The sequence below is a fragment of the Augochlora pura genome, chromosome 10, assembly GCF_028453695.1.
Source record: "Augochlora pura isolate Apur16 chromosome 10, APUR_v2.2.1, whole genome shotgun sequence".
In the NCBI taxonomy this organism is placed as follows: domain Eukaryota; kingdom Metazoa; phylum Arthropoda; class Insecta; order Hymenoptera; family Halictidae; genus Augochlora; species Augochlora pura.
The window spans coordinates 19,393,559-19,421,543 of NC_135781.1; the positions used below are offsets into that span (position 1 = coordinate 19,393,559).

General features: G+C 35.9%; 1 protein-coding gene and 1 long non-coding RNA gene across 3 annotated transcripts; one reads left to right on the plus strand and one right to left on the minus strand.

The window, feature by feature from the left end:
• On the plus strand, positions 1-27,686 carry LOC144475856 (globin-1). 2 transcript variants are annotated; one of them, XM_078192183.1, is made up of 4 exons: positions 1-400; positions 7,410-8,237; positions 22,495-22,726; positions 25,153-27,686. In XM_078192183.1, the coding sequence occupies exons 2-4, from the start codon at positions 8,077-8,079 to the stop codon at positions 25,321-25,323; spliced, it is 564 nt and encodes a 187-aa protein (XP_078048309.1). In that variant the 5' UTR covers positions 1-400; positions 7,410-8,076; the 3' UTR covers positions 25,324-27,686. The 2 variants fall into 2 exon arrangements, with proteins under 2 accessions (XP_078048309.1, XP_078048310.1); XM_078192184.1 differs by lacking the exon at positions 1-400 and adding an exon at positions 4,931-5,002.
• On the minus strand, positions 14,541-20,289 carry LOC144475857 (uncharacterized). Its single transcript, XR_013494934.1, has 3 exons — positions 20,204-20,289; positions 15,345-15,759; positions 14,541-14,884 (listed from the first exon to the last, which is right to left on the minus strand). It is a non-coding gene; the product is annotated as an uncharacterized LOC144475857 (long non-coding RNA).
• Positions 27,687-27,985: the final 299 nt, after the last annotated feature.

Sequence of the window (27,985 nt, forward strand, 5' to 3'; positions counted from 1 at the left end):
ACGTTCTAAAGATAGAAAACACACAGAGAGAGAGACAGGGTCCCGAGTCGATCGCGTCCGAAAATCCTGGCTGGTCCACGGGAACGGTCGTGGCCGCGGATGAACGGTCTGTACGAAGCGGATCGTGGCGAATCGCGGGGCAGCAGTTACGTGAAAACACGCGGAGGATCGTCGTCGAGCGAGCGGATGTGCCTGTCCGAGGATATGTGCGCGCCAACGACGGTGTCCTCGGCCGTTTTCCTTGGTCCGAGATGATGAGCGAGGACCACGGTGCTACTAGCTCCTCGATAGCTGGGATCTGGGAACAGGGAAACGTGGCCGGAGTTTGTTAATCGTGTGCGGATCGATTTATTAGGCGATTCCGCGACCAGACAACAGAAATCGCGGCTTGATGCACCAGGTGATTTTCCCAGCTTTATTCCTCTTCTCTCGTTTCCCCATCTGTGTCTCTCTCTTTTTCTGTTGACCCCCCCCCCCCCCCCACTCCTCCCCTTAAAGAAAACAGATGGAACGGTGAACAGCGTCGTCCGAAAACTACCCTCATTATTCCCCACATGCTCTCACCGTATTCTGATACTCGCATTTTCTATGCTCGGTTCTCCCATTCCTTTCGTCAATTTTTCATCGTACACCGATCAATGATTGTGTAGTAATACCTACTATTTATACCGAGCACACCGATATCGATGTCGAATATATTATGTAGCAGTGTTATGTTATACATTATATTCTCTTAAAATATACATGTTCTTTCACCTTCGTAATGCGTTCCATCCTTTAACCTGTGTCGTTCGTTTTTTGTTGTCGCCAATCTAAAAACAGTATGTTTCAGCTATTGATTCGGTTATTTCCACGCGTTTATTGGTTATTGAGGCTCTAGTTCTTATTCTTATTTCCGAACGCATTCGATGGACGATGGAATAGCGTGCAGAGAGCTGGATCTAATGGTGTGTCGAGTTTCCTTGCCGTTAATGGGCTTAAACGGATTTTCAATACTGCGAACGAGGCTCTCTTTGTTCATTACGGTTCTCCCGCATTTATCAAAACCGTAGGAAGTTTCTATCGTAAAATCGGACATTATCTTCATGCCTTCAACTTCGAACAATTTTCAGAGCCCGTAATCTCCTTCCCCGATCTACTTTCTGTAATTAATTGTGCCCTTAAATCTGTAGGCATAATTACACTGTTCCCAGAATCGGGGACACTTTCGCAGCACCGTGTGCGGCGATCTAAATAATTTTTTTGAATATCCGTCACCCGGCTTGTAAAAAGCATGCTCCTGAGAAGATCAAATGGTTCTTCAAATTGTTAGTGTTCAAGCGATGTAGGTCACTGGCTGCACGTGTTCACAAAGCTCTGACAGCAGGAACGTCTTCTGCACTGTTACGAAAAATTAAAGAACCATTAAATTGTGACCGAATGATTGTCATTCTTTGAACTGCTCTAATTATCTGAAATACCGTCCTATCACGTTTTACATAAGGTCGTTATAAAAGGTAGACTTCTCTCTAGAAACCGTCTCAAGCCGAACTCTGAGAAAAAATTTCGCAAAACTCTATAGACTTGTTTAAATTTCTAATATTCGTTATGGAACCGAAATTTGAAACTGCATCAACTTCTTGGAGGAGAATCGTATGAGAGAATCCCTAGGGTCGTCGAAAGGGAAGACTTGGCTCTACAAGTCCATCTCAAGATGAATCGGGAGAAAAATTTACCGAACCCAACAAAACTACTCCAATTCACAAAATATTCTACCAGTCGCTACCAGTTCTAAATTTTCCTCGGTTTTTTAATATGAAGAAATCTTCGACAAAATTGAATCCATAAATGTTAAATTAAAGGACATCGCCTTTTAAAATGAGTCCAACCAGGCTATCATACGATTGTTCTTCAGGAAGTTACAGCTGTTCAAATATTAACAATTTTCCGGTCAAAATTTACTGATCCTTTAATTTGGTGGAGTGGATATCTGTTCCGGACGTTCGAGACGTCGGATAATACACCACGAGCGAGTTAAGCACGTCTTTCAAACGTTTGATGTAGGAAAATTGGAAAATCCTTGAGGCATCTCATTTTGGTCGGAAAACGGACATTTAGGAGACATTCAGCTGTTTTACAAGAGAATCGCTGTTGGAACCTACGCAAAAATTAATGCGTGTTTAAAAATTGTAACACATATTGAAATGAAGTGCACTCAAAACACCAAAACGGTCTCAAATTGGTTAAATTACACCGAAAGCAAATCAATTTTGCAAGAGGATAACGACCCGAAACATCGAAGCCACGTTTGCACAGATTGATTGGATTGACATCCCAGTCACCCGATGCAAATCTCATAGGAAATGTTTGATGTAGTATGAAGCACACATTTCGAATAAACTGCGTGTTACAGTTACTATTTTTATCTGATTCTACTCCGAACACATACAAATCACCAGATGCTTCGTTTAAAGGAAAATGTGTGTTCAATTTAACAATTCTATTCGCCCGTATTCGAAGAATATAGAGGTCAGAACATGCCTCGGTAGAAAGCATGCTGAACCGTTGCCAAACTATAATTGATAATTAAGCTGGTTAAACTTACCGTTACGTAGGAGTGTGTTAATGTGTTAGATGTACTTTCGATGCATACTAAATTTCCACAAATATGGTAATGTTTGCAGACATAGCATCAGCACGTTCTCGTGGGACACACTGTAAGACGTCTTGCAGACGTCTTATTTAGATTGTGTTTTAATCTACAGGGTGGTATCTTCGTATCGCTTCGAGGAATAGCTGGCTTTTTGGTAGATAAAACATAACTGACAGTCATAATAGCTGTCAACCCCACCGTAGCACCCCAGACTGATGGTGTTTGGGTGCTCGAAATGGGGTGGACAGCTACGATGGCTGTCGATGCATCCACGCTATCTTCTTCAAATACCCAACTTGATTTAATATATCATAGTCATATCTAGATAAATTGACTTGCGGTACTATCACTCGATGTTCTATTTTATTTGATCGGGTTCGAAAATTCATTTTTATTGTGACACATATCGAAGAAAACTTTATTTTGATTTTGTTTAACATTCGCTACTACCGTGACACGCATGCGATTTAATAGTTTTTTTTTACGATTAGAATAGTTAATTTTACGATTTCATAGTGTTCATAAACATTATTAACTTCATTTTACGTACGTTGTTATGTAAGATCACTTCGTACAGCGTTATATTCAGGAAATCCATTATTTTTCTTTTTTAAATTGTTCTAATATTTCGTAAACGAAGAGAGCGGCATTTAATAAAATATTTAAATAATAAAGAAAGCATCAAAAAGGTAACGATAATAACTATACTATCTGCTTTTGTTTACTTGAGAAATTAATTATTAAACTAATAATTATATTTATCCGTAGCTTATAAAATTATACATTACTATTAGGAACTAGTGAAATTATACTTATTTGTATTATAAATAGACGTAGCATAAGTCAATGATATATTTTCAAATGATTTAAAATTAGCATTCTGACTTAAATGTTTATTCAGTGTAAATCGTTGTACATTCTAGTCAAAAATGCAATACGTATTCATCATAAATTAAAAAATGTACTTACAGAAAATGCTCTGGAACGTATTTAAATTTTTGGCTTTTAATTCCGTAACTTAAAATTCGAAGCCATCGATCATCTATCAGTATTTTCACTATCAAAAATTAATACAATGCAATTCACTATTAAAATTAGATCGATACAATTCACTATAAAAATCTTTCCATTTTGAGGTTTACAGCGAATCGTTTTGATTCCTTTTACACATTTGTACCGTTCACGTTCTTCCATTCTTTTCTGTCAGTCACGTTAACCAAGTATTCCGGTGACTCAGTACTTTAAAAGCTACTTTGTAGATTTCACTTTACTTTCAGCTTTTCGTGTCCATGCCGTTTTTTAACATTCGTTTATTTCACCGAGTTGAATTAATGTCGTCATACTCTGGTTATGTATCTTAGGCTTCCCTCTAATTAGTTCACCTATTTATTCCTTTACCGGCAATTCCAGTATCGCAATAGGAACTGAACATAATAATTCTATCAGAATTTTCTTTTTCCTCTCGTTTTTAATGCTTCATATTTTCTTAACGATCCGTTTCAGTTATTCTGTATATTTTTGTTAATTTATTTGGGTATTTTAATCGTTGGATTCGTAAATCTCTCGCGTTTCTCTTCAATAAAATGACGTAACTGTGCCCATTATTATTTCCCGGAGAGATCCGTTCACGTGTCAATTTTACATAAATGATCCTGGTTTGTTCATAACCGTATGATTGAATCATTCTATTCCAGTAATCCTTTACTCCGTCCATTAATTCAACATTGTATTGTTTATGAAATTTCTGGTATTATATTCCTTGTTACTGTCGCTATATGGTTACCTGCCATTTGCGCGCATATACTTTTATGGCGTCTGTGACTTTATTCTTGCTGGAGAGAAATCAAAAGGCGTCGGAAAATACGTGCTTTGTTACATGTGACATGTCCCAGAGGTAAACATAAATTTGTTGGGTAAATTCAAGCAAAGATTATTTATTCGCTGGTTACCTCAACATGGTCCATAAATTGTGAATTTATAATTTATTGAAGAATTGCTGAAGTGAAAAAGAGATCGTGGAATATTTTATTACGAATCATTGTACACGTTAGGGTCTATTGTGTTACAATGTCAGTGTGTCAAGTTTGGAATTGAATCATTGACAAAGCGTAAAATCGTAACATACACTTTTCTTGTTGCGGTTCTATGTAGTTCACCAGTTGACCGTTGCAGTTAGGTAGAGTACGCTATTGTAATAAGACGTTTCCAACGCTGTCGGTAATTCAGGATCGTGGGCAAATAATTACGTGGCACGGGAGCCTTAATTTCGCACTAGCGATAGCACTAATCAGTACGAAAAATAGATAAAAACATTAAACAGGTGGAATAGAAAATTGAAATAGACCAACCGGAATCTTCTCTCCATTTGTGGTAAATACAATAAACATTAAAAAATCAAGCTCATGAAATCGAAATTACACTAATTTTAAAATAATAAACGCGACAATGTGTAAAATATCTTTTCGAAGTAATGTTTTACTGGAACTTTAAGGTTATCTCGCGCGATTTTTCACGAACGAAATGCATAGTTTTAATTGCATCAAACGCTGCACTTCGATGCAATTTCTCACTAAAAATAATATGGGAGAGGGAAAAGCCCGGGCAGCTTTTTAATTTGAATATTGTAATTCAATAACAGCAGTGCAACGCTCACCTTTTTAAAGTTGATATTCAAAAGTACGTCCTTCATGCTGAATGCAGCGAATCAATCGATATCAGAATTAAAATATCTTCTAGATTAATTACTTCTTGGCATAGATAGCTTAATACTTTTTTATAGGGAATGACGAGCTGCATCGATTAATGTCTTAAAATATATCGTTAGCTCCAGAATACGTCGCTCGGAGCTACGGTTATACAGGGTGAGGCACTTAAAACAGGCCACTTGAATAACTGGGCTGCTGTCGGCAATAGAAAAAGTGCGTCAGACCAAACTTGCTTCATGTTAAGTGGAGCATGATCTGCAGTTTAGAGTTTTTCGTGGCCGAATATGTGAAAAATTGTCCAATACGTCTTTTCCATAGTTCTTTTTCATCGAAGCACATATTTTCTCCAATCATTTTCTAATAAAGCGCTTCGAGACGCGTACATTGACCCATGATTAAAGGTCATTCGAGGTTGTTAAAGGTCAACCATGATGGAAAACAATTTACCCCAAGGATTTAAACGAATTTATGTGATCGATTTATTGCTCCCATATATTTTCCAACGAGGCGCTAGAACATTAGCAAAATTCTCTGTACACTGATTTTAGTTATTAAATTTGCAAATATGAGACATGATTAGATTTTTTTGTGAAGATGAACTCTGCAAATATCATTCTAAGAACGCATCGAATTTCTGGGGCTGTAAACAAATGCTTTAATTATCCGTACAAGTTTATAGTTTTCTTTTTCCTTAACATATGTGACTTTGGTATTTAGCATTTAGGACTTTGATTAACAATTTTGTTCTTCATATTTTAAAATCGTCGGCCTGGAAAACTGAAATCACATATCTGAGAAGCCTTTCAAAAAATTTGTTCATAATTTCTGCGGCATTGTAGGATTCGTATCGTATCGAAATCTTCAGGAGCATCGATGCATGATTGCTTATTTGGATCAATCTCTTCTCGTCCATTTCTTCTTTCAACTCATGCAAGTGGTATTATTGGTATTCCTGTATATTTACGAAGCACACAAAAATATTGAGATACGTGCACTAAAATAGGATACTCTTCGTGTGTGCACAAACGCATTTCGTGCTATAGATAGCGCCATTGTGTGGATACAAATGTTTGCAAATCCTTGATCACAGCTTTTTACATTGCCGCAACGTTCGATCCAAGAAAGTCACTACGCCCGAGAATGTCTTATACGAGCGAAAATACGGAAACTTAGCACCATAAATATCTTTTATGGCTTCGGCAAACTTGAAACTGCGTCGCAAAGCAATTGAAACTTAAGCATTCTATTAGGAGAAAACAAAATTAAAGACGTTCGTTATTGTTTGCGTGAATTGAGTAAAAACAGTTTCCGTGGTTAAATTATTAAGTAGACTGAAAACCCGAAGAGAAACATATTTTTTAAAACGCTAGAAATATTTTCTTCGGAAACTGGATATATGGAAGCATTAAGTAGTAAAAAAGGTACAAAAATTGAAAGTCGTCGAGTCTTAGAAAGTTATTTGCATTTATTTTTCGTAATTAACGCGTCGAGTGTCGAAAATCAACTCCTAAAATTTCCAGAAAATCAAAGTAATTTAAACCTTCGCGGTCATATGTCTACTCTTAACCACCAAAGCTATTTATTTAATATATTACTGTGTTATATATATTTAAATTTTAAAAAAGAATTAATAAATTTCATATTTCCTTCTTAATCTTGCATATCATATACAACTATACGTTAAACGGAAATTAATTCCGACCAGCACGACACCTATGTATAAACTTAATACGACTACAAAGGGTTGAAAATAAAAAATTGAAACTTATCGCAGGAAACATAAATTTGACTCCTTAGTATTCTAAAAGTCAAAGTAAAATTCATTTTGTGCGAATGTATTACGAGAAAACTGAATTTCGAAAGCCCATCAAAAAGTTAAGTGTCACTCATATGCGACCGACGTGGCTCTCGCGATGCGTTAATTCACATATTTCAAATACTACAACATCCAATTTCCTAGAATTTTACATCATCTGTTACGATCAAAGACAATTCACCCCCACCCTGTCTACCGTTCCCATCTCCGCGAAAAGCGCACCGTTCTAACCAGAGATCTTCTGCGTTTTTTCCAGTAGGAAACACCGGCATCGCTTCTCCTTGGAAAAGTCGAGTCCAGGAAGCGCAGGAAGACGTCGATGGACCTGCGATACGACTGATCATCAAACCGAAACCCGGTTTTGGACATGGCTCGCAGAACTTTGCCGTATCTCGAATCCTCCGAAATAAAGTAAATGATTAAGGAACAAGGGAACACCGGAGAATGGGCGAGCCGGAAGTTTTTGTGTGAACGCGGAAACTTCGACGACCACAGGACTAAACTACCAACGATTTAACGCTACCGGACAACGTAATGGCAGCCGTGACTTTTGCAGATTAGCGATTAAAGACGCTGTTCCGAAAGAACGATTACCATTCCGAGAGAAAGCTGCGAAGGAAAATTTCGAAGGAACGTTTCGCGAGAGGCTTGAATATTAGTGACCCGGTTGTTCCGTTGCTTCGGCAGTGATCGTGCGCAGCCATTGCTTGATTAAACTCGGCCGGGCGTTTTTCGATCGAATTGGTCCCCGTCAGGTGACGATTTATCTTTGATGCGCGTCGGAGATTAATGAGGCTCAATTGGGGAGACCGGGTTTGGATTAGGTCCGGAAAGCGTGGTAATTGCTCGGTTCCACGGGGTGCCGTGGCGAGTGTGTCGGCGGTTCTTTATTTTCGCGAACGAAGGGATCGAGCTGCTGCAACATGGGCTGCGAGCTTAGCAAATTGGCGACCGCGAAGTCGCAGAACCAAACTCCCACGGATCCACGGCTTCCGCTCACGGCGAAACAGAAATTTACGGTTATGGCCAGCTGGAAAGCTGTATCCAGGGCACTGGAGCAGACTGGTGTCTACATGCTCATAAGGTTCGTAACGGCGATAAGCTCCTCTGCGGAGACACAGTTTTCAAAAGTTTGTGCGTCTTGCACTCAGTCCCGGCAACCAAGTTTCACGGAACTTGTGTCCTCGGATTTTAATTATTGTCGGTTTTCTAGCTATGTTTACTTCGTCGCTTGAGGGGGTCTTCTGGTCGACGCGGTCATTTCGTTTGCTTTCTTAGCGAATATTCTTCGTTAAATCACTCGATCGTATGATTCGATGGTTTTGTACATATGCTTGACAATGTTCCAAGAATAGACGATCATTTTTTCACGCAAAAATGAATTTAAAGCTACTTCACAAATATCTTCCATTAGTAGGTTAAATATAAACTGAAACCATGAACATGAATATATAATAGCTTCTTTCCTTGACCATTTATTTTTTTTTATAACATTGAAATAGGAAATCAAATTTCAAATGATATTAGAAATATGGTAAACAAAATATCATTGGCAACCAATAAACATGAAAATGTAACTAATACGATAATATTAATAATATCAATCAAAAATAATATTATTTCCACCGTTCAATTTGTATGATATCAGAGCAGAATTTTAGTAGCATTGTCAATCGTGCACAATTTTATTTCCTCATATACTTTATGTATGTCATATGTCCTATAAAATACCTGAATATCTCACAAATTACCCGGGTACCCGAGTATCTCATAAGTAAGAACTCAAATGGTTACTATTACTTTCCATACTTAAAGTACGAAAAGAAATTTAGAAACTTGTAAACGTAGAGTGCCAATTTTTTTGTTTATCAAAATTTTTGCTTTTACTTAGTAGCATTTGTTTTCAGTTGAAATCGTAGATCACACATTGACGCACATGTTTCCTGCTACCTTTCATTGTTTAAACAAGTGTTTCTCTAGGTTATGTTGATCTAAAGACGATCATTATAAGAACGTAGAAGTCTCATAACGATATTCCAATTGCAAATATCTTTTATCAACATTAAAAAGAAAACATTAAAACTTCTACACCTGATATATGTATGTACGGAACCATGGAACTATACAATCCACTAAATTAATGAAAAAAAGGATTGGCTAATAAAGTAAGGAAAATAACCCTCAGGGCTAGAAGTCTCTCTGAAGAAACTACATTTTTGTGGTACCGGTCACAAGATTGGGCTCTTTCGATTTGCTGACCTTCTCGTGTTTATTCGCTGTCTAATGATTTCAAACGATTGTTTCTGGCATATCTTCTTAAGTAGAATTTTCGTTTGACATGTTCAAGGTAACTTGGAGGTAGCTTGACAGTTTTTAAATGCGATTTTTACTTGCATATTATGACCGGGAAATGCGAACTTCGAAAGCTTCTTTCAAGAACTCTTGAATCAGTGCGAGGTCACGACAGAGAAAAGATCGTGGGACGGAAAATTATTTCACGTGTGTAAAATCTTCTGAACAGTTCGTTCTTTCGCTTAAAATAAATGGTTTTTCATGTGAAGAACTATGTGCATATAGTTTTTTATTGCAAGGTTTAATTGATCCAAAGTCACCAGTAAATAGGATCTTAAATCTGTATTTTTTCGCTCAAATAACCTACAAAATTTTCAATGAACGATTTTTATTAGCACCCCTATAATCTATTTTTATCATTATTCACATCTTTTACCATTTGGATATTATTCAAAAAAGGGATGAAAATCTGTGAACACTCTGTATATTGTAAATTGCTTTTATTATATGCTTATCATTTTAAAAAGGCATATACAGGGTGTTTGGAAACTCGTAAAAAAAGCGTTGAGGGAGTAATTTATCACATAAAATTTAGTCGAAAATGTAGAATAATATTTTCTCATACTGTTTCGTTCTCGAGAAAATCTGGTTTGAAAATTCGTTACATATTCCTGCACATGGACACAGTTTGGTTCATCTTTCCAGTCCGCCAGACCCCATCGTAATTAAGCGCACGCGTATCTAACCAATTTTCAAACTCGATTTTCTCGAAAATATATGAACAAATTATATTTTACATTTTCTGCTCAGTTTCATCTGGGGAATTCCTCCCTTGCCGATTTTACTGCGATTTTCCGAACACCTCGTATAAAGTAACGAAAGATTAGACCTAAACTAATATGCTATAACTGCATTTGACTCGTAATTGTTCCACACATACATAGGCTGCAGGCATTAATACATCCAACGTATTTGCAGTTCTATCACTCACTAAGAAACGTGTCCAATGTTTTCATTTTGTTCTAACCGTTAGAAATTGTTCAGTTAATAAAATTAAATATTTCATTGCTCCGCCAGTTATTAAACACTCTACGGAAATGAGAAACTGTAGTATGCTAATTGTATAGCTATATTATTTTCACTGATTATCGGCTAACGTTTTACATGTTATTGATATGAAAAGTAATCAAACGTTAATCTTTTAACATAATATATGCAGGATATGGATACAAATGTACTCAGGACTCGATAATTACTAGATAACCAACTGCTTCAGATTTAAAGATCCCTATGCTCAGCTTATCTTGCGAGGAAGAGTATTTTTCTTCCATTCGTTCTTGATTAGTGCAGTTCCTTACGTGTTGGTTACTTTCATCGTATGACATGCGATCAGGTTTTCGTTCAGAATCTGCAAGGACATCATCAACGTCCGGAACAGAAGCAGTCTTACATCCGTCGATTTTGCCTTCATTGCTATGTGTTACGTCTGTGCAGTTTATATCGAAACTTGAAAATTTAGGAGATCGATATTCCTTCGTATCTGTAATACTCTGTTTTTCGAATTTTTCATCTACAGTAAATTCTTTTCAATTGTCCCACAGTTTGTAAACAAAAGTGACTCCTTTTTATGGTCGTTGATTGCAAAAAAATATAAAAATGTGTGGTAAGGCTCGAACAATCCTATCTCTTCTCCCTCAAATTATCTATTTTTGTTTACAAGCTGAGGAACAATTGAAGAGAATTTATTGTACTTACTTAACTCCTTGTCCTACTAATTTTTTAGAGGAAATAGGAGTTTTGTATTTTCTGTTGAAATATTAGTGACAAAAGAATCAAATTTAATTCCTACTTAAAGGAAAGGATAAACAATCATATTTAGCAGCTTATTAAGTACGGCAAGGGGTTAATACCGATTAGAAAGATGCTTTTTTCCCCATGCCTGTAACAATATAATTTATAAAATATATAATGTCTGCAATCGCCAGTATTTTTGGTGAAGAATTATTGGGAATGATTGTAAAGGCTATCTCTCTTATTTTATGATATTTTATTCTAAATATTTTTATTCACGGTTCGATGCGCGATAATATTATCGATAAACTTTACGACGCAGACCAGCGTGACGATAATTAACCTGGACTGTCACTTTCAGTGCCTACTCCTTTTTTTTATCTGTTGGCAGATACTAGAGAATCTATCCCCAATTTTTGTCTGTCAGATACACGCCGTTCCTCTTTATCTGTCGGCTCTCCTTTGTTCATAGTAGAACAATAGGTTTCTTGATATTGGCGTATAATAACCGAGCGTAATTGACGTACTTATGTAAGTTCGCTAAAAACCATGTTTTAAGTATTTTAATTCGGGAAGCCGATTATTAGGACGTCTCGAGAATGTCTGACAATCGAAGAGATGGATTGTGTAGACTGGTTGCGACGTTTTAATTAGATAATTACGGATTGAAATTATTTGCCGAAAGCAATTGCTGACGTATTTATACCTTTCAGGTATTTTTTGACTGAAATAAAAATTGGTACAACTTGCAGACAGTGTTCATATAAAGCATATGCAATCGAAAAGAAGAAAACTTCAAGCGCAAATATTTTGGAAGGAGAATGAAAGAATGTCAATCAATTTAATGAAATGAGATAGTTTTCGCTAACAGTGAAAAACAGTTTGTTGGAACCTTTTAGTGCCAAAACGGATAAAAAAATCTGTAGAAGCTGTTCAGCAACAGGTGGCTGAAAGTTAGAGCGATTTTCCAAGGCAAATAAAGATCACTATCTAATCACTTATGTTGGTTTAACTATTAATTTAAAATCATCTGGACGCATAGAATTACATTAATTTCGATGAAATTAAATTTCAATGAAACAGATATAGAAAACACAAAATTTATTACAACAATTACTTTCATAACTTTCTTACACTTCACAGATCAGAATAAAATTTGGCTTACGTAATAGATTGTAGTAAAAATCAACTTTCTAGTTCGGCAAAAAATTGTTTCAATAATGTATGAATTATGTGACATTCGAAGTGTTGAATGAACTATCACTGAAAGCGTAGTTCTCTTCTAATACCGCTCTTCCGGGATAATTTCATGATCATTAAAAATTCAAATCACGATGTAACAAACTTGCTAACAGTATAGGCTATGGCGGAGCTGGCAATAGACGTCAGCCAACTCGTATGCATCACTTGTTACAGAACTTTGCACCTAAGTGGAGCATCGAAAAATATTCGACATGTATTTTTTTATAGCCGCCTGTGTTCACATTTATGGGGTGAAACTAGCTGGCGCAAACACGAGTCGAGAGAAGATTCTATCATCCATAGCGTAAACTATCGAAACCCATGTTGTACACAACATTTTCGATGATCCAAACGTGACAGTCCAGTGATCTTCGAATTTTGTCATTTTCCAAATGACACGTTTGTAATTTTCAACAAATGATTTCCAAGTTGTAATTATCGAGGGTCAAGCGACCGATCCCGAAACTTTTGCTTGATTCGAAACATTCCATTCATACGTCCCACCCCGTATATTTGTGGCAACGTTGTTTCACCTGGCCATTGTGCACTCATGCATTCGTCTATAAAATCAATAATAATATAGTAAGGGTTAGACCCAAATATCCATCAACATTTCATCTAATATTAGACTCCACGTACACTCGGTTTTCTACGGTGTCGTTCAATCAATGTGGCGCTCTGTAGAAAGTTTTCAAGCTTGCATGAAATAACGTGCAGTGACAGAACTTGCCTTGCAGTGCTCACAATGCAGCCTGGTTCTACCAGAATGGGTCAGCCGGGCGTCTGTTCCAACAATAACCAGGAGTTCTTCTACGACCGATTTTTCCCCGCAAATGAATTCCGTCTGAAATCAATTTTTGGAAGCATACTCCCCTCTACAACTGTTATCTTCGTTCTATATTCTGGCAGGTTGTAGATGAATCCGAACAGATCCATTGCAACAACAACATCGTTTTTTTCTTGATAGATTGCAACGAAATATCATAACAACATGATAACCTTTAGATGAGTAAAAAAAAAGTAACGCAAAAGGCTAATATGCGTGCTGAACAGCGTTTTAGTTGTAATAATGGAGCATAGTCGATATCGTAGGTCATCGAAAGGTCATGCGAAGGTCAACGTGTAACACATCGATGAATTTGTCGATGCAGTTACAGTGGTAACGCAGTACAGTAACGAAAATATGGGAATCGTTAATTCTCGTTGATAGGAGTTTGAAAATGGTCTTTTGAAGCAATAAATTGCGGTAAAAGCGCGCCACTATCGCGTTTTTCAACCACGTAGAACAATGATAGCTACCTTAAAATCGATAAAGAGTCAAACGAATGACAAGGGAATTTATTCAAGTTATACAACAGAATGAAAATGCGAGAGATAGTTCTTTGAAATGGTTTAGAAGGCATCAGATGTGTATCCTTTTTCTTGGCTACCGTCCACACTGCATTGATAATAACGACCCTCAAAGTCGTTAGGTCAGGGTTAGGTTCCTTCATAAAGGCGTAGGAAATAAATTTTGTCCTTGATTGCGTGTTTTTTAGTAATATTTTTTTAATTCTTACACAATTTCTCTTATTAATTGTATATCTATTTGTATGAAATCTTACGTCTGTCTGTGATTTATGCATCGATCTATATATACTGTTAAATCTACCTTCATTATTTCATTCAGAAAAGCCCACAAACTAACACGAAAGTTAAACATGCGTGTACTCATTTTCCCAAATTATTTTTCTTGAAAATTGTACACGAGAATTAAAAAAAATTTATAGATTTCTACTTAGATCATACAAATCTATCGAAGACGTTTATGAGTCCCAGAAAGTGTTGCGAAAATGTTATTAATTCATTACTAGGTGCTACTGATTGTTTATCATATAAAGTAGCTTAAAAGAGTATACTTTGTTATATCGATGTTCTTTATCTAGATAGTTGGAATTTCTGAAACTAGTTTCGTGTATTAAAATCGACAGACCTATACGCAACATGGATAGATCAAATTTCGGACTTTTTATTAATTTCCATGTGACATGACGTATTGAATTATAGAAATCAGCGATAGACAAGTTCATTTTTATGCGGAATCCCCACTTCTTATGTAATTTTCGAAATTGGCTAAATACGCTGCATTAATTAAAACCCAATGAAATAAATTATACGTCAGACATTAAGCAAACAGGTTGCGTACGCAAATCGTTCGAATTCGAGGTTGGTTCGCAATCAGTTGCACAGAGATTCCATTATCCAGTGCCGGTTCAGACCACGCTTCCCTTCTTCTATATGCGTTGAGGTCGCTCTCCCTTTATTTTCTATCTTTATCTATCCACTTGTTACTGAATCATTGGATTCCTGTATTGATGCACTCTGAACGTAACTAGAGCGTATAGGATAAGTTAACAAAGGGATGCCCTGAAATAATTTACTGTGGTCAGAAAACTGCTCTCACTCGACCCTATCCAAGCCAACAACTAACTATAGAAAGATCTCCGAGTTGCGCTAACACGAATGAGAAAGAATTTAGGGAAACCCGTCCATATTATTTCATCGACTTTTGTCGATAAACCAAAACGCTTAGAAAAAGAAGTGAATACCATTCTTTTTGCATAGATAATATTAAAATTTCTTGCCAAGGTTGATGATTTTCATTCAAAATCTTAGCAACTTGTTAATTTTGTTCTTTACAATGGAAGAATTTTAGAATTAAGAATATTACTGGCTTTCTTGTTTCTCGCAACAATTAAGAACTAAAAAATACTCGTCAGTTTGCACTTTCAACGACGAGATGTATGTAAATGTTTATACGTATATTTTTCAACGCGAAGAGGTTGGTACACATTTCTGTGTATGAATTGAAAATGAGACGGATTACCGCAAAGGTTTCAAAAAGACCGGCATCGCAGGCTCCTCAAAAAGGAATCGCAAAAATCTTCTTTCGCGTTCTAAGCTTGGATCCTCCTTTAATAATTTAAAAAAAAATTATGCAGGTCTTAGTTGGACACCCTGTGCAGCAAACTGGCAGCATATGTTTCTGTGACCGCGAAGAACTTTTCACATCTTGCGCCGACCCACTTCACAGTTTCAGATGAGGAGGACTCGAGCTCACTTAGGGCTATAAGCAAACGCCACCACCAGTATGCGATCCTCGTTAGGGTCGTTGCGTTTTCTGTTCTTTCGCACTGGACCATAAAATAGCATGTGTGCGGGCCTGGTCCAGGCTCTGTTACATCATCGATGGTGTCCGTGGGGGCTTGATCTCAATTTAGTTCCATCCAAGGATTACGTTTCTGTGAAAATTGCAAAGTGATATTAACATTTTGCACTGCCATTGCTTCGCCAAGTTACTCTGCATTAGAATTAGTTTCTTTTAGAGTTTCATACAAGAATGTAATATTGTCACATTATAGAAGTGAGTTTTCAAGATGAATTCTATCCTATTCCAAAGTGTAATTTTTTTCACTCGCTTTTAAGGTTGTTATAAAGAAATCAAAAAACGTTTGCAAACGTATATATAGTTAATAAAAGTACACAATGCGTTATTTTTAACCGAAAGTACAGAACATTGTATAAACTATACTTTCTTAAATAAGGCCTCTAAAAAAGAGTAATCACATTGCCACGTTTTTGGTAATTTATAACTTAGATATAAACAATTTTTTTCATTAATAAAAACAAATAAAAAATACCTCAGCATTTAAAAGTAGAAGATCGAATTTTGAAATTTTAACTTAAATTTGTTAGGCTCTTTTGTAAGCAAAAATTCACAAAATGTTGTTTGAATATTTTGATTTGTGCTATCGAAGGTATGAAAATAATTGTACAGCTTCCTTTTTTGTACGAACTACAAAGGCATGTAATTGAAAAGTCGGCTTTGACCAAATTCTAAATCAGAACACTGTCACGAATAATGAAATCCGTTTGTATCAATGGAATTTTCTTTTCCAACGTGAACGAGTCGATTATACTTTTATGCTGGCTTGATTGAAGCGTCATAGCGAAACGTTTAATACCTGAAACACCGTATATTTATTCATCGTTCACGAACGTTCGAGCTTCGAAAGTTAAGCGTGTAACACACGCGCTCCTTGTTTTTCATTTTCGCTTCCACCCATTGCTGAACAATGGGCTTCCTCGTATTGGCATTTTCAGACTATTCGCGTGACCGAACGCAGAAATAGTACGCTCAGGGTTGTTCCTGGACGAGTCGACGTGCACATCAGTCTATCATCTCGCTTCTTCATGTCCCCTATCTATGCCCTGCTATTTTTTTCCTCATGATTTTGCGAATCGGACCTCTGCGCGTTAAATTTCGAGGCTGAAAGCTCCGATCCGCAGTAATCTCGTCTTTAGAGTTTTCGAAACTGTTCAACGCATTGGCGACCGACTTGGCAACCATGAAAATTAGATGAGACCAAAGCAATTTAATCAATATTGCATACACACGTTTTCCATATCCTTTGGTAAACGCATTTTCTGCCTGAACGAAAATTCGAGGCGGACCGAATTTTACGATTGGCGTTGTTCGCACCGAATTACAGATATTTATGTCAGTTCTGGTATTAATATTTAAATTGATGAAATATTCTTGTAATTGATTCAAACATGCCTTTTGTAAAATATGTTATAAACTGAAAATATTCTTCATTTTCATTTCCTTTGCCATTCCAAGTAATAGGATAATTCGAACAGAAACATTTTACTGATTGTACAACAAACTAGTCCTTCTAACATCACCAAACAAACTCAAGTCATTTAATTCAGTTTTTCCATGGATTGTGTATTTGATCAAATATTATATGGAGATTCAAGTATAAATGCAAGAAATAGGTGTAACACGACTTTATGGATATGATACTAAGAGAACTAACTATATGCTTTTAAATGTATCTAGTGCCTTGCATGGATCTAAGTAAATCATTTCAAACTAAATCACTCAATTCATGATATTCATTTCTAAATCTGATCAAATAATTCCGTCACTCAAATGCGAGCAGTCAAAACGTTGTTACATTTAAAATAATTGTATTGTCAGTGGCCTTTTGTGACAGCGTCTGCATTTGAATCCACACTTTTGAAGATTCGTTTGACCTTTCATGTGCGAACGATTGTTGATAGAAATGTGGGTCAAATACTTGCTACCAGGTGGTGGTGCACCGTTCTGCCCTATGCACGTATTCTCCACTTGCCATTCGGTAAAGAGACCAAGAAGGCCATGGGTAGGTGGCTCTCACAGGCTTTTTGGGTCTCCTTGCGACGTCGTTGTACCGGTATTCCACATAGGGTGGGTAAATTAAATTGCGTTATATTTTTCGAAATATTGAGTAGAAGCAAAGTAATTTAATTAAAATACGATGTAGTTTTATCTGTGTTCGTGAACTAGCACCGATTTTTATAATCAAACTTGGAATTGATAAGTGGTTAAACTATGAAAATATAACAAAAATATCCTGGATGTTTGTTAACGTGGACATTTTCTCACATTTTTCAAATCTATAAAGATAATCACTATTTTATGTACTTTGGTTTTGAAAGTTTTGCCAGGTTATGCGAATAACGTGAATAAAAATATGTTCTGTCTTCAATGTTTGCTAATAAAAAGCTTTTCTAGTATTTATCGCATCTGAAAATACAATAACAATTTAGATTTGCAATAGCAATGAACAAATCTTATTTTATTCAATTAACTAATAGAACGCAAAATTAAAATAAAAATGTTCTAATATCTGTAAATTGCAAATCCCAATCCCATTGTTTAAATTTCTTAGCTAATTCTGAATCGCGTAATCAAACTTAGTTTGATGAATTAATGGATAGAATATAACAATAACATAAAAATATTTCTGATATCTTCAGGGTGTGTCGTCTGACTAAGTACAATAAAATATCTGTATAATTGGTTCAAGCTAAAAAAACAATGTTTTTGCAAAAGCTGTTCAGTATAAAAAGATTCCTTACGTAGCATTAACAATTTTTCGTTCATGTAATAGTGGAGAATATTTCAAGGTCAACTTGATTTTTTCAAATCAGATCATATATTTTGTTATTCGTATTACGACTATACACGGTTGAACAAAACGCCCTGTATAATCTGACGAATTTTCTATTCACATAAATGCGTTTGTGTATACAGAAAGCTTTAATTCGTAACTGAAACAAATACTGTTTGAATACTAATTTTTTCTTTCATGACGTTATTAGATATCGCAAACGATAAATCCGTGATTTGGAGCGCAAAATCAATCGTTACATGGTTGACTGCACGAGTCGCTAACCACGTTCACGACGTGCTAACCACGAAGGTCTCGTAAATTTGAAACTTTGATTCTAACCCTTTAAAATGTACGAGTAAGAATTTTTAGGCTTCGTACATTCGAAAAATTACGAAAAATAAAGACGTTCTTGTTTCTATTCCGAAAAAATTCTTGACTAATAATCGTTTCGTGAAACTGTTACGCGATTTCAAGTCTGTTAGTAAATAACACCTAAACGAGGAATGAGATCACGCTACAAACTGCTGGCGAATTACGGCAAGATTGAAATCCCGATTAGGGTTAGAGTAGATTCCATCTACTCTCGGAAAAATCTGTTTAAAATTAACATTTCAATTTTCGTGCTCACCGATCGAGCGTGTCTGAAACTTTCGACAAATTGATGTTCTTAATTGCACGCGATGATTGATTTACCTAGCTGTGTGTTTACAAATAGGGACACGCGAGTACGAAGACGTGTAGCAAGCGTTTTGTTCCGCTAGATAATCTTTGAATACTAAATGCAATCAAGCGAAAGATAATTGAGCAGATATCTACAAGGCCGGCACACTTCTTCCTCGCCACATTAAAGTAGGCGCCTAATTAGTTGGCCGCTTGGAGCCACTTCCCCAACTGTGAGTGACGTCACAAATTACTTCCCCTTCTGCAATATAGCTGCGATCATCATACTTCTACAACCCCTCGCACTCGATGCCGTTTTAGCACCGAAATTACGGGAACTTTGTCCCAAAGATAGAACGAACAATCGAACGGAAAAATTGTTTTTGCAAGGAAGTCGATTAAAAAACGATATTATGATTAAAAAGCCCTTAAAACCTGACTAATTGTTTCGGGGCATTTATAATCTATGTTTTACTCAGCAGATATAAATGCAATGATAAATGAGCAGTTTGAAACGATAATGGTGCAAGTCAATTTTTTGCTACGTTGATTTAATATTACTAAATCTTATTTAATTTAATATTTGATTTGATTTTTTTTATTATTTTAAGTTGAAGTTTGAAAGGGATTTCATTTATCGCAGCTATTCTAATATATTATAATACTTTTAATTTACCTTTCATTATCTACAAATTAAACTTTTCGACTTGCACTCCCTCCGCTTTAAACGGTTTAAATAAACTTTTTTGATATTTTCATTAGAAGCATCAATTATTTCTTATTTGAAGGATAGATTTAATCATTCTGGTACATTTTTTACAAGTGGATCATATTGAAAGGCATAAATAAACTGAACTGAAATTAGTGAAGCATTTTTAGACCACAAATTAATGAAAACTGTTTAATGTCATAAGAGCCATACTATGGACATACCATAATATTTTGAAATCTATTTCTATTATGCGAAGGGAATAATAATGATCAAATGTTTTACTAGAAAACAATTTCTCTAGTAAATCCTATTATTGCTCTGTCGAGCATTATTTTTGTACGAATTCATTATCACACGTCGGACACTTACTCTTCCGCTAACTGATTCTGGACGTCCATTGAATTAGTCTGTCTTTTGAAGCACTCGGTATGTCCGGTATCCATGACACATTTTCCCATTTTCATCTTCCACGATAGCAAAAGTGAACACAAGAGTAGAATGCGGGAAGAAGTCCCGATCCACAGAGTGTCTCCTTCAAAGGAACCCTCAGCCTTATGTCTCTGTTTCTTTTTTTACTCGTTTTAAAGCAAACAATAAGGTCGAGCGGAGGCGAGTAGAAGCAAAGCGCAAAGGTGAGAGATAGTATGATGGAATTTATCCCTCAGAGTCCTTGACCGGCCAACTAATTTGGTACCTACTTTGCCAAGTAGTTGCACGCGACCAGCGAGACTGATAGAGACAAATACTGCACGCCAGTATCTCTCATTTTTCTCCTAACTCTGTCAGGAAGTGGGAGGGGGCATGCCGCGAATCTAACGAATAAACATCATTAGCCGACTCTCAGCTACCTCATTCTGTACACGTTATAAATGTATATGTAGTTATTGCATATGGTTGTTCGTCTTCTTAATTTATTTTCTAAATGCAATTTTGTAAACACAGAAACTTAACAGATATATAGAATGAAATATTTTTTATTTGTTATAAATATAGTTATTGTATATGGGACTGTGCGTTTTCTTAATTTATTTTCTAAATGCAATTTTATAAATACAGAACCTTAATCAATACAAAGAATGAAACCATTTATTCTTTATTGTAAATGGATATATAAATATTGCAAATAATTGTTCGTCTTTTTAATTTCTTTTCTAACTGCAATTCTATAACCACAGAGTCTTATTCAATATAAAGAATGGAACTTTTTCTTATTTGTTGTAAATAAGTATACAATTATTACAAGTGTCTGTTTTTCTTCTTAATTTCTTTTCTAAATGCAATTTTATAATCACAGAATTTTAATCAATATAAAGAATGCAGTGTTCAGTATATGATTGAGTAATCATAAGAACTGTTTATTTATTAAAATTTATTTGAGACAATGCCATTAAAAAACATAATACTATTATTACACAATTAATATTAATTAATATTAAAACGCAATACTATTATATAACTAAAACATCTTATGCCACGGCGAAAAAACCTATTTCATCCCGGGAAAATCTTAGGGGATGAAATTGACTTTTGAAAAGAATGCAAGATCTTCTGTTTGCATCCTCAAAGGAGAGTTGCACAAGAACTTGTATAAGAAAACATTCGGTGCTTTAAATCGCCGACACGATCAGAATGATCTTTATGAGATGCTACACATTAGATTTCGAGCTAAAACTCCTGTTTTTAAAGAAGGGAACGATTATCATTGCTTCGCAAAACATGGTCGAGTCCTCTTATCCCACTCAACTCTCGAAAGAAGCTCAATCAGCTCCTCAACCAGTGTAATCTTCTCTTGAGTTTTCTTCACGGAGCTTAATTAATTCGTCAACCCTTCGCCGTTTGATATAACATATTTAATAGTCTACATCATTCACATTACATTTCCAATCGTTAGTAAACGGGAATTATCATTGATACATATGTCAGTAGACTGTAGATTTTTGTATTTACAGTAAAATCAAGTACGTCGAATGTAAAGCTGTACAAACATTTCAAGAATATTAAAATATCATTGTATCGTTCTTAATCCGACGAAATTATTAAAAGGAAAAGTAGACTTGTACATACGTTTTGTATCTTGCAAATTTCTTATGCCAAATATGAAATAAACATATCATTTTCGTTAATACGTACACATGTTATTATATACATTGTACACATTATTAACGTTCGTTTGAAAAACAATTTTCTCCAAATTTCATGGACTCGAGGAAGCCTAAGCTATTATGTAAGCAATATCGACGTAACTGCGCTACTTTTAAAAAATTAGGGTTTTCGTGACAATAGCATGTAATCTGCTGAAATCACTCTAATAGCATACAGTGCGAATAACAAGAAAAAAGGTGCGGTATTTTATTTAAGCATCGTAGATATCGTTTTAATATTCTCTAAACCCCCATGCGTTCCTCACAAATACTTCCACGCAAGATCTCAAGTTAATAATTCACCAAATCGTACTTTGTGCATTAAATTAGCATATTATAGTTTATTTGTGACTCCACAGGTTGAACGAATGAATTTTATAAGACAAACAGGATGAAATCAATGTGCGGTATCTAAAAACAGAAAACGTGCGAGTTCTCAACCCGAGGAACGTATGGGGGCTAAAGTAACGCGGTTGAGAGAAAAGCAAACTTACTTTGAACGATTTCGCCCATTTGTAGGTTGTTCGAGGAGAACGAGGAGTTGTTAAATATGTTCACGCAATTTCGCGAATTGAAGACGAAAGAGCAGCAAACTAACAGCATGGAATTGGCGCAGCACGCGGAGAAAGTGATGTCGGCCCTCGACGAAGGTATCAAAGGGCTCGACGACATGGACACTTTCTTGACCTGTCTCCAGCAAGTTGGAGCCACGCACACGAAGATTCCTGGCTTCAATCCGCAATATTTTTGGGTAAGCGTCCACCGACGGGCAAACATATTATTTATTAATCCTGTTATATTTTACTGGCCGCCTGTCCGCGTTCAGAAACGCGAATTACTTCGCCCTTTAGAAAGTTGCCTCACAATCGGTGCTCAAGAAACAATTTACTCTTTGTTACCAAACTAAAGTACCATAGCTCCAAGCACTACGGCTCAGAGACGTTCTGGATAAAATTCCCCCTCTTCCTTGACTTCCACGTAAACGCTTTTTTGTCCGCGCCGGCACAAAAGATCCGTTCATTTTTGTCACTCGCATTTTCGCCTTTTAAATGTCATCTTTAGAACCCTTTTGTGACCCGCTGTAGACGATTGCAGACGGAGGAATAATAACACATTCTGCCGTTAGTGGAACTGGACTGTCCTTAAACTTCAAAGGGAGAGATCGAAAACCCTTGTCTCCCCCCCCCCCCCCCTCCCCTCTCACTCCCTCTCTCGCTCTCTCTTTTCATGCAGAAAATAAAACATTCCTGCTTTTTGTTGTAGATTGAGACAATTCACTATGAAACACTAGGAAAACGTTCCAAGTTACTATTTTTTACGTTCGATTAGCGAGACTATTCGTTGAGCACACCTTACGAATTACAATCTATTCCAATAAACCGAATTTTAAAGCATTTTGTAGGACGATGAAATGTTAATACAGCTATCGTTAAAATTTATGGGCCTTTTAGAGATTATAAAAACATTTTTTTATTCATTTTTGACAATAATATTTAATTTTACGTAGTAAAAAATGTGTATTGATCTTTTCATTTTGTTAATTGAACTGTTCACTAATTGAATACGTTTCTCGGTGTCGCAGTTATATAAAATTACAAAATCGAACAGTACCTTTATTAACGCACTGATAAGTACGGTCAGAAATACAACACTCCCAAGCAAAAAAATTCCTCTCCATTCAAATTGCAGGAGAATTTTCAATTTACCATACTGTAATAATTCGTTGTATGCGTTGTAAAATGCTGCGAGATTGGAAATGATTTTGAACAGCCGACTTTTACATTTCCTTCGTAGGTTCTCGTTAATTTGATAGTTTCTTCCGGAAAAGAAAGCTGAAAGTAAAACAATTCCATTGTAAAGAATTCTTTGACATTTAGGCGTGACAAGTACGCACTTAAAGGCTTTATTGCGTCGTCGATAAAACACTTTCGAATTGGAAAGGATTCAGAAACATTGACTTTTAGATTTTACTAACTACAATTCAGTAACTGAAGACCTCAGTAATCTGAAACTGTAAAATCGATACGCGAGAATGGGTCGGTCATTCTTACGTAAAAAATTCCTTTCCATTTAAATTGGAAAACCATTTCCAATTTCACGTACTGAACTAATTCATTATACGAACTACGAAAAAGCGTTAAAATGAGAAGCCATCAACATACTGTTCCTCGTATTTCATTTAGCTACTGTCCAATTTTTAACATTTAACTTAATGGAAGTCTACTACCCGATATTTAATTGTTTCGCTCTATCAAAAATGTAATTTATGTAATTTACTTTAAAATAATGTATCTAGAAGAATCTAAAAATCATACTATTAAAAGTATTAAAAGTATCTTGTTGATTTTCGGTAGTAAATCTCTGGTTTCTATGATACTATTAACCCTTTTGCACTCAAAGCTATTTGAACACCTTGCCATACTTTAACGAGTCACACTCGGAATGGAGATTTCTAGTAATAAGCTGTTAGGTATGGACGTTCATCTGTTCTTTTCAGTAGACATTAAATTTTATTCTCTTGTCTCCAATATTTAAACATTCGAGTAGATGTAAGCCTACAATAAATATAAAATTACTTTTCCTTCTAAGAAATTAGTGCGATCATAAGGATTCTAATCATAGTAATTGTAAAGAAAATGGTACGACAAGGGTTTAATTCCGAAACATGTTTTCTGCCTTACAATATTTCCATTTTACATAATTTTTTACAAACTATAAATAGACTGCGGATTTTTATGCAAAATACATAGAGATTTCTTTCTTTTATCGATTATTTTATTCGCTTGAAAGTAATGCAACAATATTTTTAAATTCCTTAACTGTTTCCACTGATTTGTATTTGATCCATTCATTTCCGTCAGAAATGCGTAAAGTTTGTGTTCTAGTTATAAATATAAAATTGAAGCTTCAAATACAATGCTTGCGCCCTCAACAGTTTTTTAAATATTAAATTATTTCATAACGTGGATTGGCAAATTTTTAATGATGCCTCGGAGCCGCCATTCCCGTGCAAAAAGTGAACCGATCAATTATAGATGAGGTCAACATTTCTTGTGGCCCTCCGCTAGTCTAAAGTTCCAAGAGTTTTAACTATCCCCGTTATTCCTCGAAATTCCGTTATTAATCTTTCGTAGCGTGAAATCGTAAGCCACATATTTACACGAGCTTGGTTTCCAGAAAATCGAGAATCCGTTCCTGGAGGCCGTGGAGCGGACGCTGGAGGATCGATACTCAGAGAACGTGGAGAACATCTACAAACTAACAATCAAATTCATAATCGAGACTCTGATCGACGGTTTTAACAAGGCCCAGAAGGACAAAGCACAAACCGACAGCACGAAATCCTAGTCATCTCGGTCATAAGGAACCAAATACCACAAACTTTTAACGCTCGATCGAGACAGTTCCTGATCGCCAATTCGTTCAGGGGTTCGTTCTCGAGTGGGAGGCAATCGATCCCACGGGAACGACTCGATCGCTCGATCGCGCGAGATTGTTCATTCATTGAAAAGAAAATGGAAAACGTATCCTCGTTATCGTGAAAATGGAACGACTTAACAGATCAAGAGAAAGACGAATTATATAATGTATTCACGTCGAATAACGTTCTTTTTTACAGAAGTTCGGAACGATGCTTCGTCGGTGGTTAGATTTGAAATGATTTCCCCTTCGAGCGGGTCTCGGTTGCGTGAAATCATGCAGGAGAAATAACGATGACGAGGCGAGTCGTGAAACTCTGTTGACGGTCAAAGACGATTGATAGCGCGACCATCCGAGTACAGTATTCCTTCGAAAAATCTCTAATCATTCCGTCCGGATCTGTCGACGATTTTGGGGACGGGCAACAATTTCAGATCAAAAGAGAACTTTTTTATAGCGATCCTGGCCCCATTACGATAGGATACCAAGAGACGACGGACACGTCGGTCAGTTCCTGAAACTTCAAAGCGACGCGAATCGACGTATCCGGCTGCTTTCGATCGTTCGCGATTATATTTCGCTAGGTGTCACGCCCCCGAATAAACTAAACTTTTCCTGGTGAAAACGATGCTGTAATGCATACTTTGTTGATAATCCTCTACAAGACGGTATAACTTTAACGTCACGCGTTTGTTATTCGAATCTTTCGAGTCTTGTTATAGTTTATCGTTAGGATTTAAGATAATATTTTATTGTTCCGCTACCTCTTTGTAACCAAATAATTTCTAAATTGCGACAGTTTTATGAATTATAGTCGCATTGTATATTTTTCTAATCTTTGTTTCATTTAGATTTGAACGCGAGGGTTTGTTGCGGGTTAAGGTCGTAGTTTTTAAACCAGTGTCTTCAGTGTAATATTTGCTAATTAATTTTAAACAAACGAGAACATATAGTATGGTAAAAGTTTTCATGTGGATTTGTATATGTTTTAAGTAATAACGAAAATTTTTATAAGCTGTTTTACTAAGTACTGTGTGGGTTATTACACGATTTCAACGGACGGAATCATACCAATTGAAAGTTCTCTTGCACTTGTTAATAACTTTCACAGTTTTTAATGAAATATCTTGTAAAAATTTGAACTGTTATTTCGATTTTTTGAATTTGAGCATAAAAACACATGATAAATTTCAGCTTATTAAGCGTTGTTATTCTGCTAGCATAGTGGCTACTATGTATAAAGTTAGATAGACCTTAATTTGATGAAATTTTTAAAAAATCATTTAAATATAATAATTTACTATTAATTTATACACACATCTATTATTAATAGAATACATGTGATAATTTAACTGTTATTATAGGATTATGTTAGGTTGATCATACAATCGTAAAAACTGTTACTTCTCTTTAATCTCTCTGTTCCGTTTGCATGTCGGTATTACTAATTTTCATAAAACTCATCGAGAATACTTTCTTTGCGACTCAAATGCTTGAAAATATGGTATTTTTATTTGATTTCGAAATCTCCAAAACTGTATGCAAGGATAGCGAAAAACGAGAGTGGAGGTAAGATGATAATATAAATTTGAGATTTTCGAAGGCAGAAAGTTAGAGATTTTTTAGAGAATACTGTATGTTCATCGATGAACTTCTTTGTAAACTAACGTCTATCGATCACCATGATCTTGCATAACGTTCTAAATATTTTTCTCCGAACGAGAAATGTTTATCACAGATATAGAGTGGCGATTTGACACTTAATTTGCTGTTTCCTTTATCATAATACCGACCGTGATGTCCAAACAATATAATCGCAATGTGTGGATACTGTGAATTGTTTCAAACAACTGCCAATAATTATTTACTATAATTATTACGATACTTTTCTTCGAACGTTGTTTATATTTCACGTTGATCATTCGCACCGTGACCGCTGTCAAATGTGTAAGATAAGTAAGAGAAAATTAACCAAAGTTTTCGTTAGCTTTAGTCGTAAACGTAAGCTATGTGAACCTAGTTTGTAACGAGAGAAAAACACGGAAATTACAGGCTTTTGTTACTTTACGATAACAAAGTACACTTGGAAATCAGGGATGTAACGATTGACAGAATTTTGCTAAGTTTCTCTAATAAAAACTGTACACAAATAGCCTTTCAAGAACTACTTGCTGTTTCTTCAGTTTACCATTCTCAACAAACAAAAAAAAACAACTATCTGAATCACTTGCACACATTAACGTAATTTCAACCGTTCGAATACACCACGACAAATTGCACTATCCAGTAAAACCCATGGAGCTAATCTTTCTCACTGCACATTTAGACAGATCGAAAGTTCCTACACCGTACGATACGTTGATAAAAAGTGTTGTTCACACCACGTAAATGTTCCCCTCCATGCCAAACTACTTTCATACTAACTCTGTACGTTTCACGGTTTACGAGACATTCCAGGGTTTCCAGCTGGCGAATTTTCGCCTCAGAAAAATCTGCGGCACAAGTGTAGCAGTATCTGCCACGACCATACTCACACTCGACGTTAATTCGTGTGTCACGGGGTGTTTTAAAGTCGCTCCTTCGTTGCAAG

What these genes read in the sequence shown, in the direction of transcription:
- LOC144475856 (XM_078192183.1), top strand. Translation starts at nt 8,077, where the DNA reads ATGGGCTGCGAGCTTAGCAAATTGGCGACCGCGAAGTCGCAGAACCAA. An exon ending in GGTGTCTACATGCTCATAAG is followed by an intron (nt 8,238 to 22,494) that starts GTTCGTAACGGC and finishes GCCCATTTGTAG; the next exon opens with GTTGTTCGAGGAGAACGAGG. An exon ending in TCAATCCGCAATATTTTTGG is followed by an intron (nt 22,727 to 25,152) that starts GTAAGCGTCCAC and finishes CTTGGTTTCCAG; the next exon opens with AAAATCGAGAATCCGTTCCT.